Source organism: Malania oleifera, chromosome 4, assembly GCF_029873635.1.
Source record: "Malania oleifera isolate guangnan ecotype guangnan chromosome 4, ASM2987363v1, whole genome shotgun sequence".
NCBI lineage: Eukaryota > Viridiplantae > Streptophyta > Magnoliopsida > Santalales > Ximeniaceae > Malania > Malania oleifera.
Genome location: NC_080420.1, coordinates 9,193,895 through 9,212,355, shown reverse-complemented (window position 1 = coordinate 9,212,355; position 18,461 = coordinate 9,193,895). Strand labels below are relative to the sequence as shown.

Sequence of the window (18,461 nt, the reverse complement as noted above, 5' to 3'; positions counted from 1 at the left end):
AACTTAGTACACTGGAAAAAAAAAATATAAGAATGTAGTATGAATTATTATAGACAAAAACTTAAAAGATAGTGTTGTTGATGTAAATGGAGTAGGGAATAGAATTATAAAAATCAAGATGGTATTATGACAAAAGATAAATAACATCATTAGTGCTTATACTCCTCAAGTCGGCTTGACAAAAAATCTTAAGAGACAATTTTGGGCAGATATGGATAGAATGATACAAGGTATACCAGGGACTGACAAAATATTTATATGAGATTTATTTGAATGGACACGTTGGAAAAGATAATAAAAATTATGAGAATACATAAAGGATATGGACATGGAGACAAAAATAAGCTTGGGAATGCTGAAGATGATCTTAGACTTCGCTATGTCATATGATTCAGACTCCCAAATCTTGTTCTTGAACAATTCCATCATTTTGCATGCGCCGAAATTTGTAGCCGCGGGTGTAAATGAACAAATCCCAAAATATAATAATTAAAAAAAACAATCAATAAGATTAAAAACATAGACACCATCCGAAGATCCCGTGATTCCGGTGCCTCTTCATTGCTCCATCAATCCTCTATAAATACCTTACTTCTCCCATTTCTCCTCCCAAGGGACAAAAATCTTCCTTCCCCCTTTGTTTTTTCCCTTCTCTACTTCTCTCAGCTTCTCCCACCATTCTCTCATTCCGGCGAACCACCGGCGACACTCCCATTTCTGAGCACCCTTTTCGCCGTTAGGCTTTGCCCATTTCCCGAACCCAGTTTGATTTCACACGCATTTGGGAAATTAATTGTAGCCCCCTGTTCTGCATTTAGAGGAACAGGCAAAATGATCTCCTCGATAAAGCAATCGACTTCATCTTTCAAATGCTCAGATTTCTTACCTCGTTTGTGTTCGACCCCCAAATCTCAACTCTGTTCACTGCCGTCTTTTCCGAATTCACAAGACAAAAGAGTCTCTACCGCTAAACCTCTGCACATTTCTTCAGTCCTGGCGTTCCAATCGGTGCTCAGAAGCCGAAAGCCGGCGAGTGAGTGCAGAGTCTATGAGGCCAATCGCGACTTCCCGAAGAGGCGCAATTCGAGGGGCTCTGAATGTGGTGTTCAATATCTACAACAAGAAGGTCTTGAATGTCTTCCCCTACCCATGGCTCACGTCAACGCTGTCGCTCGCGGCGGGGTCGCTGATGATGCTGGCCTCCTGGGCTACGAGGATCGCCGAAGCCCCCAAAACGGATCTTGAGTTCCGGAAGACCCTATTCCCCGTAAGGATTTCCCATTTTGTCTTTATGTGGTTGCTTGGAAAATTTCAGGACGTAAACAGATTCAACAGAATGAAAATTTGAGGTTTCAAAATTAGTCTGTCTAATGTTTAATTCTCCAACAAACGGAAACTTTTGGCTTGATAGTACTTTTTAAGCATACTTCACTGGACAGGCAACGCAATTGGCTTTTGGGTACTTTTCTTTTTCTTTTTCTTTTTCTTTTTCTCTGCAGCCAAACAGAGAATTGGGCTTTTGGGTACTGGCTTGTATTCATATATTGGTGATTTTTGTGGTGTAGGTTGCGGTGGCACATACAATTGGGCATGTAGCAGCAACAGTGAGCATGTCAAAGGTGGCTGTTTCCTTTACTCATATCATCAAGAGTGGTGAGCCTGCTTTCAGTGTGTTGGTTTCAAGGTTTCTACAAGGCGAGACATTTCCCCTGCCAGTTTACCTATCGCTCCTGCCGATCATTGGAGGCTGTGCTCTAGCCGCTGTCACTGAATTCAACTTCAACATGACTGGTGAGACCAGTTTTTTTCATTTGGAACTTTGAAATTAGCGTCTCCTAGTTTTCCTTGTTCGTGTTAACCTTCCCTTCTGGTTGGAGAGAACTGGAGAGATCAGAAACTTCTAGGAGTGGAGAAATGAGGATAGAAGCTAAGAAAGAAAAGAGTAGAGAGTAGGTATGTCCAATTACTTATCAGTTCTCTCTGTTCATCTCCTTTTTGGAGAGGAACTCAAACCTCCTCTTTTGTTGTCTGCTTTTCCTCGCTTCGTCAAGCGAATCAAACAATAAACATATAGAGAATTCTCATTTTCTCTTCTCTCCTTTAACCAAAAGAGATAAGTGGAGAGAAGCTTTAAAATTTAATTCTTCTTCTTTCCAACTAAAGGGGAAGTAATTGTAAGTGTCTTGATTTGTTCTTGGATGGTTGATCTTGGTTTGTTCTTGGGTAATTTTAAATTTTTGTGCTGCATGTTTTAGGGTTTATGGGACCGATGATATCGAATCTGGCATTTGTGTTTCGGAACATATTTTCAAAGAGAGGGATGAAAGGGAAGTCTGTTAGCGGGATGAACTACTATGCTTGTCTGTCAATATTGTCCCTATTGATTCTCACTCCTTTTGCAGTTGCTGCGGAGGGTCCCCAAGTGTGGGCTGCTGGCGGGGAAAAGGCTCTCTCTCAGATTGGACCACATTTTGCATGGTAACCAGTCACCTCCAGCTACCATTACACTGAATTTCTTTCTCTTGTTTATTGATTATTGTAGCTCCCCATCAACTAATTGTCTGTTTTATGTGTTGAGAAGTTGGTTGAAGACCATTGAGCTGCTGTAGACATGTTTCTCTTTTCCCTCAAAACTCATATTTTAAGTGTTGTGAATGGATTAAAGTTAAAACTTGCTAAAGTGAACTCCTTTCATGCTTCAATCTAACTGTTCTAGTTTAACTCGTTTTATTTTAATCATTGAATCTGCATTTAAATTGCTTGGAGTCTGATTTCTATATAACTTAAGCTTCAGTTTGGTCACCTGCTTGTATATATTTTGTTGCACGTATATTTTACATTTCATTTCTTGAGTGGCATGTAGTTTTTTGGGTATACCAAAGCAACAACTCCGGTCTCACAATTTAAGTTTCTGGAGCTGCATTCATTTTTTTAGCAGAATTTTCAGTCGTTTTCTCATTTGATATATTTGTTTTGTCTGAACTGCAAACAGGTGGGTGGCGGCCCAGAGCATCTTCTATCACTTGTATAATCAAGTATCATACATGTCTTTGGATCAGATCTCTCCCTTGACATTTAGCATAGGAAACACGATGAAATGAATATCAGTCAGTTTCATCCATCATCATCTTCCACACCCCTGTCCAACCCATCAACGCCCTCGGAGCTGCCATTGCAATCCTTGGAACCTTCCTCTATTCTCAGGTAAATTTTCATCTCTTCTACTAATTGAAAGCTAGACCATTTACAATTTCCAGTGACCAAAATCCAAACCAAATGTATGGGCAAATTGGCTTTTTGTTAGCATCCAATTTTGTATATTATGGTTTTTAAATTGTTTGCAGTCTTTTATACCTCTTGTTTGAATGGAGACAGAAAACTGCAGCGTGGCCTTCCTTTCTCTATCTTGAAGAGCCATTAAGCCATTGACAGACAAACAAATATGGCTGTCTGTCTTGATTGTCGTGTCCTCAAAACTACCCAGGGGTAGATGCTTGTTGACACAGTTCTCATTCTTGCATGTTGCCTAAACATTTTTACCTTTTGGAGGGGCTCATTTGCAGATACATTGTCTTCAAATTAATTATTGATGGGCATGCATAACAGTGCCATATAATTTGGTCTATGCAGTTTAAGTTGGGATGGTGTGCAAAAGCATTCAAGTAGTTGTTTTGCACATTCTTTTAACCTTCCTTTTTCCCTTCATGATATGGGATTCCCTCCAAAACATGGTATCTAGTCAAATTGTTCTCTTTCCATTTTTATTTTTATTTTTGTTTTATTTTAGGTACTAACAAAAAGTTCATTGACACAGAAGGTTAGTAGACACCAGTGTTCAAGAAAACAGAAAAACGAGTGTCCATTTTTCTTGTTTGATAAAATTACATTTACGAGATCAGAATTAGTGTTGTGAAAATTTGAAATATTGCCGATAACATTCTGTTGAATTCTTTTAATGAGCAGGCAAGGCAATGAGGCTTTTTATTGCTATATGGATGGTAAAGATAGACGATGAGGAGGCTGGATTTGGCTGAGAGTGTTGGTTGAGTGTTGGTTTCAAGCATTGATGAACAACCATAAGGCGGGCCATGTGGCATTTCTTCTTCCAGAGGTCAAATATAATAATGTTAATAATAATGCTACGACACACCCCGTGATTAGTAGATTATTAAATCTTTTAATTCCACCATTGGCAGGATCTTTTGGGCTAGGTTTTCCTGTAGTACATGAGAACAATAGTTGGTGCTTCTAAATTTTGTGGCGAAAAAATGATGAGTTATGGATCTTCTTGTTCATTAATTGGCAAAATAATAATAATCCCATGATTCATTTGCATTTTCGTGTTTGTGAATTTACAGATGTGTGAAATTTACAAGTTTATTGCTTATGGGCACTGAATTAGTTAAGGAATGCAATTTTTTCCTAGTGATTCAAATTGTTGTAATTTCAATCACTATTCTTTACAAATTGTTTCAGTTCCAGTTCAATTATTTCACTAACTTTGCGTTTTAATTGTAACAATTTAAATTGTATTAGTGATCATGTTAAAATTATTTGAAATAATCAAGATAGAATGTTTTTAAAAATTTAATGGCCAAGAGATCATCTAACTCCAAATTTTTATTGGGGAATTCATGACAGTTGAGTGTAAATATACCAAACGTTGCTTGGTCAATTGGTTTTGTTATTTTTGGATGGCCCAGCAAGGGATATTTTCAGTTGCCTCCCTTCTGGGTTTTATTGGGCACAGCTATACTGACCTGGTGTTGTGCTGAAGCCTCAATCTTTGATGAACATGAACCCAAAACAGGGCAAAAACAGTGGGAAAATCTTGAATGCACGGCCTAGCAAATTCAACATAGAAATTCAGGGCAGAACTTTCAGATGATTTCATCGTTTCCTGGAATTGCTCAAATTGAAAATTAAAGAGTGTCTTGAATGCAGAATTTGCATGAGCTTATATTGTTATCGTGAACCTTAAATAATACAAATATGATGCAATTAAAGAATTTTCAACCAAAATGCTGAAATCAGTGGTCATTTCATCCTTGAACCAAATGATGAAACATTGAAACCCCACATCAGTCTCAGGCAATGAGACCATTCTGCCCGGAGGTAGCAGGACCATCTAACTCTCAAGAGAGTTTGCAAGGCTCTTTAGAAATCCTACTCAATGATGAGTGAGCTTGCAAGTGATGAATTCTTCGCCATAGAAAGTGTACGCATTTGGGAAGAACACAAGAAGAATGGAACAGAAAAATGTACAATGATCACTAGCACAATGCAATGGCCTTCAATCATTAAAAAGCACAGCAAAAGAAAAATGTACAATGATCACCTAACATTCGGTAGGCTTTTCTCAGCCTCTTGACACAATGCTTGTGGACAGCTGCAAGTTGATCTTACAAACGACCCAAGGAATGGGACAAAAATGAGCAGATCAGTGAATTCTGGGAACTTCTAAACATGAGACCTCAACTTCTGTCCAATTTGGAACAACATTACTGACCCCCAACCTCTAGCACCTGGGGACTTTGGTAGGCATTTCCTCATCTCCACCAGGGAGATCCAGCATGATAAATGTGCATTCCTTCATCCCAAGAAATTTGACACGCTTGGAGACCAATGGCAATGCTAGGCTCCTTCCCATGTTGTGCTATCCACTCTTGCACAGCTGCAGTTTTGTCATCCTCACTAGTAAATTGTTTCTTGTACTTGCCAAATAGATTAAGCCCTGGATTGGCAAGCTCCGCAATTGCAGCTGGCATGTACATTGAGTCGCCAACTACTGGCGCACCACAGGCAGCCAACTGAGCTCGTATCTGCATCACACAGCTTTCCATTGTCAAAGTGATGGTTTCAAGTCTCATCTCTCCGCTCAATAATCTTATGCATACAGGTGATGAAGGTACAATATAATCTTTAACATTACTTTTTTTTTTTTTTTTTATAATAGTCAATCTCACTGACATCTGGTGACACAACAAGAGCACATTCTAAACAAAATTATTAAATTAAAAAAAAAAAAAAAAAAAAAAGTCATATGTGCAGTTCAAAAATTGATTGTGGAATTAAACTGCTGCAGAAAATAAACTTAGAATCTTGGAAACTTGATATTCTTCTAATTAAAACAAATCAAAATCAAGCATCAACAGCAACCTACTAATATTTTGTTCATTTATGAAGTAAAGTTGGTAAAAGACAAAGTAGATGCCCACAAATGCTACTAAAAAGGCAACACCCCGCAATTTTTATCTTAAATGCCCATGATCATCTTACGCAATAAAAGATTGGTTGACTTAATTTTTACAGATTTGGAATTTCAATTATACCTACATAGCAGGTGCCACCAATTTCCATCCAGCACATGCAGGCACATTGCCGGCTGGTTTTTTTCTTTTTCTTTTTTTCTTTCAAACGTGTGAAGCGAAGCATTTTAACCCTTAGAGGTGAAGCATAAGTCTTATGGCATTGGGGCGCAAGCCTTTTAAGAATTTATTTTTAAGATACAAATATGTAAATAAATTTTATATATTTCAAAAATATGGAAAAATTAAGAAAATCACAAATACAAAGTAAGAAAAAAAAAATTATATATACTTTGCAAACTACTTGTTGGTCATTCAAAAATTGCTAAATTGAATACATGACATAAATCATGGCAAGAGATAGCTATACTATGACAATGTTCAAACTATTTTCATGATTAAAGATGCAACTCTCAATAATTTTGGAAAGATTGAGGTTCAAGAGTTCAAGAAATTAACTCATATTATGGCATTCCTTTTACACAAACATGTATTTAAAATTTTTTAACCAATTCTTACTTGATAATCACACCCAAAATGCGTAAGCCTCAACTAAAAAGACGCAAAAGATGTGCCTTTTGTAAAATTGCATAAGCCTCGACATATAATGCATTAGCATTTTTGGAATTTGGTATTTTAGATTGAACCTCAAGGCATTTTAGGCATGCTGTGCCTTGAAGCAACCTTGAGGCAAAATGCCTTGAGGTGAGCCTCGAGGCAAGCCTCGATTGAGCCTTTTATAGAACACTCATAATAATAATAATAATAATAATAATGAGGATAGGTGATCTACCTGATGAGTCCGGCCTGTCAAAAGATTAATTTTACACTCAAATGCATAATCCTTTGAGGGCCATCCACAGTCATCCACACAATACTTCTCTTCAGTGACAGTATCTGGCCAGGGAACCCTCTCACATTCCAAAACCTGAAGTTGGCACAAGTGCCATCCTTTAATAGGATCTGCATATGATTCAAATTTTGGGTGGATAAAAGGCGAAACCAGTCAAAAATCATTCTCAACTCACAAAGCAATGGTACCGAAAAAAAAGAAAAAAAAAAATACAACTGATGGAGCATCTTTAAGCACTAAATTCCAGATAAGTCTTTTTGTAAATTTTCAAGGATCGAAACAATCTCTCCAAGCATGGAGATAAGACTGCATACATCTTTCCCTTCCAAACCACCAATGGTGTCGGAGCATTGTGCACTACAACTTACTTTTTCTTTCTGTAGATTTGATTGTTGTCAATATCACATGCAGCATGTAGAAAGGAAATGAAGGTGATCTAAATACTCAAGAGATTACACTTGGGTGGGATGTGGATCTACATGTGAGGTGGAAGCAGTAATGCCCTGGGATGAATAATGTCTCTACTTAAGTTTTTAAAAGACTCAGACCAAAGTTCTTTTCTTTTTTATTGGCAGGGGCGCGTGGGGTGGAGGTGGGGATGGGGGTGGGGGTGGATAATAGAGTGCGTTGATAATAGAGTGCATTGAAAATGAATGTTGCACAACCAAAGGAAATCATTAAAATATGGAGGATCCAACCAAAACGAAATCATGAGAAAATATGGAGTCATTGCTTGGGGTGGGTAAACTAGATTGTTTGACTGCACGGAGAGATTTGGGTTTGTCTAGAGTTAGTGGAGGATTTCTTGTGTATTTCTTATAGAGGCTTCCGGAGGGGTAAAGATGATAGTAGATTGTGGAGAGATGTGGTTTTTGATGTTTTGTGGGGTATTTAGTTGGAACAAAATGCATGTATCTTCACGGAAAAGGAGTTGACTCTGTTATTGCTTTGGGATGGGAGCAGATTTATGGCTTTCTTTGGGCTTTTGCGGCTAGCTGTCCTAAGGGAACAAGCTTCTTGGAGTTCAGCAGGATTGGCAGAATCATATAGTGATTTTGTTTTTTCTCTTGTTGTCTTTCTTTTTTTCATTTTAGGAGGACCTCTAATCCTCCACTTTGTATATTCCCTACTCATTTAATGTATTCTCTTCTTTTTTACTAATAAAAATCTGTAATTTATTCCTGAAATTATTGCAATGCCTTGGGCACAAATTGAAAATAAATTTGCACAACCGAAAAATGAAATCATGAAAATATGGGGAAGACATCATTTATTGTTCACTTTTGGTTATTTATTTTGCCAACATGGACCATCAACAATTAACTAATTCTTGGTTAGTTCCCCAACCACCCCCACAATTGGAAAAACAAAACTCTTTTCCAGTGCTAATAAAAATTGGGTTTAGTGCCAGATAAGTCATGTCAACTGCTGGCCTCTCTACTTCAAAATATCATAAAGATGAATCACTATGGGCCTATTATCTGTTGTTTTTTTTTTTTTTTGTTTCTATTTCTCCACAATGAAGAAACAGATTATAAAAACATGTTTGTTTATGTTATCAATTTTTAGTTTCTATTGTTGATTTTCAGCTATTCACCAAAAAATTGAATCAGATTTTATGGTTTTCAGTTGTTTTGGTTGCCAGAAATTTTAATATCCAAAAATAGTTTTTTTTTGGATTAAATTATTCATTTTATACACTATTAAATTAAAATCAAAATTAAATGATCATATGAACTTAATTATAATTAAATAAAAATATACATAAATTTAAAAAAATAAATAACGTCAATTACAAAATACTTTTACTATTTTTCAATTGTCATGTTTGATAAAATTTTTATTGTAAATAAAAATTTGAAAGTAGAACAATTAAGTAAAATAATTATAGTAAATTTTATTTTTATTATAATGTGCATTATTTTTAATTTTATTATTTTAATAAATTTATAATATTATTTGATTTAAAGATGAAAATGAGCATTTTTTAATTAAGTTTTTAATTTGTATTAGTTTTATAAATGTTTACCAAACAGGTTGCTGATTTCTAGTTTTTAGTTTTTATTTCTGGTTTTTGATCTTTTCTTCTGGTTTTCATTTCTCTAATTTTTGACAGTGATACCAAACGCCCCTTAAATCTTCAAAGGCCCCAGACTAATTCCTCAAGTTACTGCAATGCCAGATACTGATAGAAATTGTTACCTTCAGAAATAAGTCTTGGAGCCATGTTAATTGGACGCATGTAATGGGTAACTATTCCAATAGGCAGAGGAGCAGCAGCAAGAGCAAGATAAAGCTTTTTCACCTTTTTCTCCTGAAAAAATATATAAAACATAAAGATAATCTTGTATACTAAAAGAGACAACCACAGAAACAAGTAAAGGTATCCGACTCCAAAGATGTTTTATATTGATTCAAAACATATTAGAATACAACTTCAAGATGGTGATAAGACGGCAGCACTTATTTATGGCTTCTTCCATATGTTATACTGAGATTAACTGCCAATTTTTTTCCTAAAAATTTAAAGTGCATCATAAATTATTTTATCATGGAAATATTTACCCAATATTTAGATCTTGAAAAGTAAAATGGGCAAAGCTTCATTTGGCATCTATTACTTATGCTTTTTTTTTTTAAGATACAAAACAACTCCATCAAAGACTGAAAAAAACTACAAGAGGAGGAGGATAAGGCATCCTCTTTTAAAACAAAAAATAATTACAATACCGCAGCCTTCCAATTCCTCTGAAGATCAGATAGCGATAACCCCCCAAAACCCCAAAGGAATGTAAAGCATGGAAAGTAACTTTGTCCCAAAGCAAAATTGGATGAGTCTTCTGATCCTTGAAAATTCATGCATTCCTCTTCAGCCATAGAGTCCACAAAACAGCATACACCGCACAAGTCCATAATGTCCTCCCTCTTCTACTCTTCCAAAACCCCAAAATCTCACCAATGAAAAATCACACACATTTTTCAGGGCCATCCATTCTTCACTTGAAAAAGAAAATAAGTGTTCCTAAGATACCTCACCACCCAACAATGAAGAAAATGATGAACATTAATCTTATTCGACTAATGGCAAAGCATACATAGTTCTGGACTGAGGGCCTTACAAAATCTCCTTACCTATAGCAAGTTACTCGTATTAATTCCATTGAGAACTAGAGTCTAGATGAAAGCTAGAATCTCGAACTTTCCAAACAGCTTTATTCAAATGAAAAGAGCTAGAAATAAGAAAGACTTGGAAGAGAAAGACCCCAAGAATCTCCAATCCAACATCACCCCTCATAGTAGAAACAAAAGAATCCAACACACTCAGTAATGAAGTAAGCTCATCAACCTCTCATTCATTGAGAATCCTGAAGAAATGGAAAATCTTATGAAAAAGAGCCCCCTCTCAAAAGAAAAAACCTCTAATTGGTGCATTATGAACAGTAGATAGCCTAAACAGCCACAGCACCAATAGATGCAACAGTGTCTCCCCCAACCAAATATTCTCCCAAAACTTAATTCTACTATCATTACCCACTTGAAAGTGAGTAAAAAGAAAGAAAATATAAGCCACCTGGAAAACAAACTTCCAGAGGCTCGCGTGGGACTATGGACACTGCCACTTCCTTTATTATCCTACCCATTCCAAAGAATTTTAAAAACCTAATGACATAAGTAATTAGTCTTTAAGCCTCAATCCCCCCCTCAGAATTGAGTTTCCTAACCACATCCCAGCTAACAAGGTGATCCCTCTTATCATCTCCAAAACAGGAAATCTATCATATTTGCTCCAGGGTTCCCACCAGCCTAGTGGGAATTCTAAAAAGAAGACAAAAATTACATAAGAATATTAGAAAGGGAGGCACTAATAAGAGTAACCCTAAAGCCCCCCCAAAACAAAAAAATCATAAATAAGCCCTCTTCTGACCTTCTACTCTCCTCCCCGCTCCCTCAAACACATGATCCTATAAAGCAGACAAGATCAAAAGAATTTTCAATAAACTAATAAAGCAGACAAAATCAAAAGAATTTTCAATAAACTAAGGTTGAATTAAAATTCTATAGTAGAATGCTTACAAAATTAAACAAATTCTACATTTAGGCATTATTAAAAAATCCCTTATTTTTTGTTCCACTGTAATTACTGTTGAGTTATGCCAAATATTGGGAAGTAATTGAAATCGCGATTCAAGCAATCATTATGTATGACCAACCAAACGCAGGCATTCCAATAGCAGTTCCATTCATATCTTGGTTCCATTCCTACCTTCATTCCTTTCCTACTTCAATTCCATTCCACAATCAAATGTATGGTGAAAGTTAAAAAAAAAAGGCCGTACCCAGTGCACAAGGCTCCCACTTTGAGTGGGGTCTGGGAGAGGTAGATGTCGGCAAACCTTACCCCCATTTTTGGAGAGGCCGCTCCCAAGTCTCGAACCCGAGACCACCTATACCGAGGCGGAGGCACTTGCCATCGCACCAAAGCACGACCTCTATGGTGAAAGTAAAAAGTAGTGTCTAATAATTTGAGAAAATAGGTACTAAGTTGATGAGCAATACCCTGACAACTTAATAATAATAATAATAATAATAATAATAATAATAATGAAAACAACAATAATATTCCATTATACATATAACAATATATTAGCAAGTTTTCAATTAATATATCATCATATAATCATGAGCATAACTGTAATAATGTACTATTATAATAATCTAAGACATAGTATAATAATATATACAATATTTATTTTAACATTAGAATATTATGATGTTGTATTACAATATTTAAATATTATAGTAACATGATGTCAATGATATTGTAATTTTTTATTAAAAAAAGAAAAAAATTATTGAGCAAGAATATATGACAAATCTTCTTCTTAACAATAAAAATACTTGATAAAAAAAATTAAAATACATACAAAAAAATAATATGTACATATATACTTTATCATGTTATAATATAAGTACATAATATTTTTTTGTCTATAATAACATAATATATTGCTGTCTATAATAACATAATATTCTGTTGTCATAGTTTAATAAAAAAACATTATTTTATCTTGTTTTAGATTTTGTTATTTTATCATAATAAGATACCATATTCTGTAGTCATAGTTTAATATAAAAATATTATTTTATTTTATTTTAGATTATGTTATTTTATCATAATATAGTATCTTATTATACTAAAGCAATGTAACATATTGTTTTATATCAAATATAACAATTTATTATCGTAATATTTATGAATACAATGGTATAAAATATATTTTAGGGCAAATGACACTAACTTCCCCTAAGGTTTGAGAAAAAGACAACCTCCCTTGAGATTTCAAAAATTCCAAGGACCTCCCCTGAGATTTCAAAAATCTCAAGAACCTTCATTGAAATTTATCAGAGACACAAACCACTCTTTGTATTTTGCAAGAAGACAAGTTTTCTTAGGGGAGGTCTATGTCTTTTTGGCAAACTTCAGGGGAAATCTATGGCATTTTTGAAACCTCCCTTGGTCTCTATCTTTTTCCACATCTCAAGGGAGGTGAGTGTCTTTTGCCCCATAGTTTATGCAATATTATATTACAATATAATATAATGTAATAATATAATATGTTAGTCTAGTATGATATCACTCTATTGTAATAAAATAATATAAAATATTATTTTATTCTGTTTTAGATTATATTATTTTATCATAATATAGTATCTTATTATATTATAGCAATGTAACATATTGTTTTATATCAAATATAACAATTTATTATCATAATATTTATGAAAACAACAGTCTAAAATATATTTTATGCAATATTATATTACAATATAATAAAATGTAATAACAGAATATGTTATTGTAATATGATATCACTCTATTATGTCAGACTATAAGCATTTCTGAACTATTTTTGAGAATAACTTCTTATTTAAGAGGTTTTTGACAAACACTTAGGTTGCAAGTACTTTTCCTATAACAAACCAAACACTATTTATTTAAGACAGTTTTTTTGTATGAGTGATAAGTGATATCAATACTGCCAATGAGGGCCTGGACAATACACATCAAAATCAATACTAACAAATAGAAGCATATACTTATATAATGACATCATACCAAATACAGTCTACACCTGCAAAATTCAAAGATATTATCCCCTGAGAGGCAACTAATGGTTTGACGATGGGACTATCGTGTTGAAAATCTTAGGACCAAATCCTTGGATATGACAAGAAGTTGACAACGGGGATGGATTGTGTCTACGGAGCAGCCTAAGCCCAAATGGCTACCCCATGGACTAGAAAAAAAAATACAAATATATACTTGTAACATTGCATCTAATTTTTTTTCCTTTTTAAAAAGAACATTGAAAAAGTTAACAGTTATAGAGATTGTTTTTGGTTGACAATCAATGCATAACATGTCGTAATTTAACTTTTAACATTATAAATGAAAGGAAAATGAAAATTCTCTGACAAGTTTTTAAAGTATAAATTATTAAAAAAAAATGTATGAAAAGTGCTTTTTCTCTTTCTTCCAATTTAATTGACAAAATTAGGGGTATTTGAAATTGCAGATTTGTTACTGCGCACAACAACACACTTGCAGATATATGCACAACATTCAACAATCGTGATCTGTGGATGGGGTGCCATTTCACATGTCCTGTGGTTAGTTGAAATGTGGTTCGTAGGTTTAAAGTGGAGGGGGATTTGGGTCTTGGAAATTTGATGTCTAAAAACAATGCCTTCTTGGCTAAATGGCTTTGGCAGTTCCCTTTAGAGGATTCATCACTTTGGCAGTTTGGCGTAGTTATTAAAAGTAAGGTTGGATTGGTTGGGATTATAACTTGGGATCTAGATGTTCTTTGAAAAGTCTGTGGAGGTCTATCTCTCAGATTTATCCCCACTTTCAAGGTGATGGTTCTCATATTCGTTTTTGGGAAGATATTGGGATGGGTAATGCAGCTTTTTCCACTTCTTTTCCTCATCTTATCGCTTGATTTTGGGGCATAATGCTGCTTTTACTTCTTTTTCTTTTTTGTTTCAGATCGTACTGTGCCTTCTTGGGTGCTCCACCTTCACATATCTCTTAAGATAGGAGGCAGACGAGTTTCTTCTTAATTGCTAATGTTGGATAATTGACATCTCTCCTTTGGAGCAGACAGTCATTCTTGTCTTTGGATTCTTTGGGGCTTTATTCTTGCAAATCTTTCTATGATATTTTGATGGTGCTAACTTCTCTTTTTCACTCCACAAAAAATTTTGGAAGGCCACAATTCCCCCAAAAGTTAGGGCTTTTATTTGGTTGGTTGTGCTTAATAGAGTTAACGCATTACTTGTTGTAAAGTAGGAGACCTTTGAAAGCACTTTCTCCCAATGCTTTATAACAATTCAGAAACAGCTTATCATTGGTTTTTGCACTGTGGTTTTGCACTTTCTCTAGATGACTAAATTATTTTTGCACGGTGAAAAACCTCTTGACTATCTCTTTTTCTAGTTTTTGTAGAAAAAAGGATGCTCTAGCATTATGGACATGTGCATTTTTTCAGAGTGCTGTGAATTTATGTTGGGAACTTAACGCGTGTATTTTTCTCTGGGAAGAAGCTAAATATTTCTTTGTTATGGGATGAGATTCTTGACTTGGCTTTGCTTTAGTGCGCTGGTTCTAGCCTTCTAGGTGCTTTAAAGGAGTGGACTTTTCTACATCCAAAGGAATTGGCTATCCTTTTTGGTCTGGTTGATGTTTTTACCTTTGTTTTTTCTACTCGGGTTTTTCTCTCTTTTTTGTACATTCTTCCTTCTTTAATGGAATCTTCTTCCTTTGCTATCAAATAAATAAATAATTAAATGCTCTGTGTGCAAGTAGAGCTAGGCTGCTCTTAGTCCAAATCAGAAAAGAAATTACACTCACTCTAATCTTTTGATGGAAAACTGAGCAGTACTCCTTGGTTTTAGCCAAAACAACACTGCAAGTAAATTCCAAGCCATTACTTACTCTAGATAGCCAACTCTGATGAGCCTAAAGGAGTGGAAATAATTAGATATAATACCAGCCTTCAGTGCAATTATCAATCTGATGAGTAGTCTTCAACGGTGTTGTTAATCCCAATGCACGTGAGGCAAAAGTAGCACAACTTTCTTCAATGTTGTCAGTAGTTCCTCCAACCTAATTAAAATTGAAATAAATGCAAAGAGTACATCGATTGAAAAAATAACATTTTATACCCCAATAAGAATCGTACTTAAAAAAAAAGTATATAGAACACTCTGCAGATCACAAACAGATATCAGTCATCTAATTTAGGTTGACGTTAAACAATTTTGACAATTCAGTTTTTTTATCTCTAATTTTTGTTATAGTATTTGATGCCCAAAAACCAAACAAATTATTTAAAGAAAAAAACTAATTCAAAAAAAAAAAAAAGAGTAAAATTAAACAAAATAATTGAGATCAAATAAACCAAAAGAATCCAATAAATAGAAGCAAAACGAAATACATGAAAAGCAATTCTAAGAGGAATAATTAGTGGAAAAACATTGAATTGTGAAGATTTATTTACTAGTATTTCAGCACCTTGGATATATATTATGCAAGTTGAAGGAGAAATTAACAAGGACGTAATACATAGAGCTAAAGCATGTTAGGTGGTTGTGGAATATTATTATAATTAAAAGGGAAAGTTCTTTAGAACATCTATAAAAACCAATTATGTTATATGAATCACAATGCTTGGGAATTAAAAAAACAATGCTTGGGAATAAAAATAAAAGCTCCAAAAATGAGAATGCTGAGACAGATGAGTAAGATTGTAGGAACGAAAAAATCCATGATAAATTAGGCATGGCACTTCTAGAAGATAAGACAAGACAATGCAAGGTAGGCCAAATGACACACCATTGAGGATAAGTGAGTTAGTTGTTAATGGCAATAAGAGGAGGGGGGATTGACCTAAATAACTTGGAACAAGATAGTCAGTCGGGATTTGGCAACTTTCTAACTTTCTGATGATATTGCCTAAAACCATGCGCAATGGCAAATGAAAATTCATGTAGTTCACCTCTCCTAGTGGGGCTTAATGCTTAGTTATTGACTTATTGTCATTATTGTTTTTATATTACCTCATGCATATTTGATGCCCTTATTGTGCAAACGAGAAATTCATATAAACTATTGAAAAGAATATACAAGTGAGAAAATACAGCAACCAATGGACAAGTTAAAAATGGTCATGTTATTTCTAGGGAAAAGAAGTTAAAGTGAAGGATGTAGATTCAATATTCACGTGTGCCCTTAAAATTATTCCTCTTAAGTCTATTTAACGTTCTTTGAATTATAGGCAGTAAGATGAAAGCAACATAACATCTATGATCTAACCACGTTCACAACTATAACCATGCTTTGTGTAACACAGTAACACTTGCTCATTAGTCACAACTTTGCTGGCATTACATTAGCAGAACTGAAAAACAAACAGATCATTTACTTACAGATGTTCCAGCAGGTTTGTCTAAAACCACGTAGGATTCAGATACTGCAATAATTCTTGATTTCCAATCAATTTCATAGCACCTGATCAAAATTTTCAAGTGTCAGCAAGCACCATAACTTTCCTGAAAAAAACAGTAATGGCCATTAAACATTCTTTTGATCAAATACCTTGGGAAGCGTTTGGGGTGCACATGCACACGCAAGTATGTTCCAGCTTCAACAAACTCATCAACATGAGTTATCCGGAAAGTCTTTTGTGCTTCTCGCACTGTTTTTCCTCTGATTGAAGCTCTTCTTTTCAGAACAGAAGATGCTGTAACTTCCCTATATACTCTAACTTGCTCCGGCGTTGCACTCGGAGGAGGCTCTGGACACACAAGTGCATAATATACAGCTCCAAAATGGATGAGATCTGCAACAAACCTTCAAAAATGAAATTTTTTCCCTTCTCATCACTCCATCCTCATAAAATTAATATTAGAACAACAAAACATTGAACAATTGAACATTAAAGCATTTATGTATTGGCCAACTCATATTTGGGGTACTCCATACAAATTTTTTTTTTAAATTTGTCTAAACACAATCTCAAATTCATATTTTCAAACAGTGCATTAAAAAAGAAAATGAAAAAGGCAGCACTTACGGAGGGGGAAGATCCAAGGCTTCACTAATATATTCAAGAACAGGCCCTCCTTCTGAAACAACTATATGTTCAATTCTTGGTGGGCCATTTTCTGAAGGACATGGAAGCAAGCGGCCATATTCACTGTAGCTGTACCAATTTTCAGAGTTAGCAAACTGTGGACATTATAGCACTTAATAGTCAGCGATAACTATAATATTCCTATACGAAGCCTTTTTCCAACTGTTTGGAATAAAAATCCTGCATAAACTTCTGATTGAAACAACCCAAAAGAAAATAAGCGATAAACGTGCAAAATTATGACACGTACTGAAGTTCAACAATAACCAAGAAATTCCTATACAGAGCCTTCTATTCTACCTATTTGGGATAAAATCCAGCATAAAATTCTTCATTTAAACAAAACCCAGAAGCATAAAGTGTCAAAGATGCGAAATTTGGAGTACCCCTTAAAGGAAGAAGGGACAGTAGCGGTGGGGGTAATGTCTGAAGATTTAAGAGATTCACAGATGAATGTTCTTTTGTTGCTGGAGTTCCAAGAACAACATGACGGGCGTTTCCGGTGGGGCGTGTAATGGAGAGCATGGGCAGAGACTAACGTGCGCAGGAGGGCGAGGGGTGTCCCGGAGCTCCGACTATTCGACGTCCAGAGGGACGAAGCCAGGCCACTGCTGAAGAAGATTGAAGCCAGACTCATTCGGGCTCGGGGCAGCTTACTGCTGACTGAGGGCGAACCGGAAAGGGATGTAGGAAATTATGTTAGGGTGTTCATAGAAACAACCTCCAGACCAAATGACCCAATTCAATCCAATTTGCTTGCAGAGAAAGAGTTTGGATTGGTTTATTTACAGCAATCCCATATAAGTCGTTTGGATGAATCCCGATTAAGGTTAGGATACAAAGTATACGATTCAACCTAACCCAAACATAGCCACAAAAAGTAAAAGAAAAAAAAAATTAATAAAGAAAGAGGAGGTTGATTTTGTTATCAAAACCATAAAAGATAATGACCATCACCTTTCATTTTTTACCATCATAAATTCTTTGTTATCCTTATTACCCTATAAAAGTGCACTATCTCCCTCTCATTTTGACACAGACATTACATGTTTAAAGTAAATAGACATATAGAAAGGATGAGAGAAGATGATAGATAGAGAG

General features: G+C 35.0%; 2 protein-coding genes across 3 annotated transcripts; one reads left to right on the top strand and one right to left on the bottom strand.

Annotated features, from left to right (window-relative positions):
- The first annotated feature begins 617 nt into the window (after positions 1-617).
- LOC131154097 (glucose-6-phosphate/phosphate translocator 2, chloroplastic) lies at positions 618-4,335 on the top strand. Its single transcript, XM_058106607.1, is given in 7 exon segments — positions 618-1,076; positions 1,078-1,267; positions 1,566-1,791; positions 2,256-2,478; positions 2,993-3,109; positions 3,111-3,204; positions 3,964-4,335. Coding segments are annotated over 7 exon segments (1,107 nt in total). The 5' UTR covers positions 618-831; the 3' UTR covers positions 3,976-4,335.
- A 939-nt stretch (positions 4,336-5,274) lies between these two features.
- LOC131154096 (RNA pseudouridine synthase 6, chloroplastic) lies at positions 5,275-18,215 on the bottom strand. 2 transcript variants are annotated; one of them, XM_058106605.1, is made up of 9 exons: positions 17,747-18,215; positions 17,301-17,429; positions 16,823-17,077; positions 16,654-16,735; positions 15,216-15,331; positions 15,077-15,131; positions 9,364-9,475; positions 7,102-7,271; positions 5,275-5,822 (listed from the first exon to the last, which is right to left on the bottom strand). In XM_058106605.1, the coding sequence occupies exons 1-9, from the start codon at positions 17,995-17,997 to the stop codon at positions 5,550-5,552; spliced, it is 1,443 nt and encodes a 480-aa protein (XP_057962588.1). In that variant the 5' UTR covers positions 17,998-18,215; the 3' UTR covers positions 5,275-5,549. The 2 variants fall into 2 exon arrangements, with proteins under 2 accessions (XP_057962588.1, XP_057962589.1); XM_058106606.1 differs by lacking the exons at positions 15,077-15,131; positions 15,216-15,331 and having other exon boundaries at positions 17,747-18,154.
- Between the last annotated feature and the right edge of the window lie 246 nt (positions 18,216-18,461).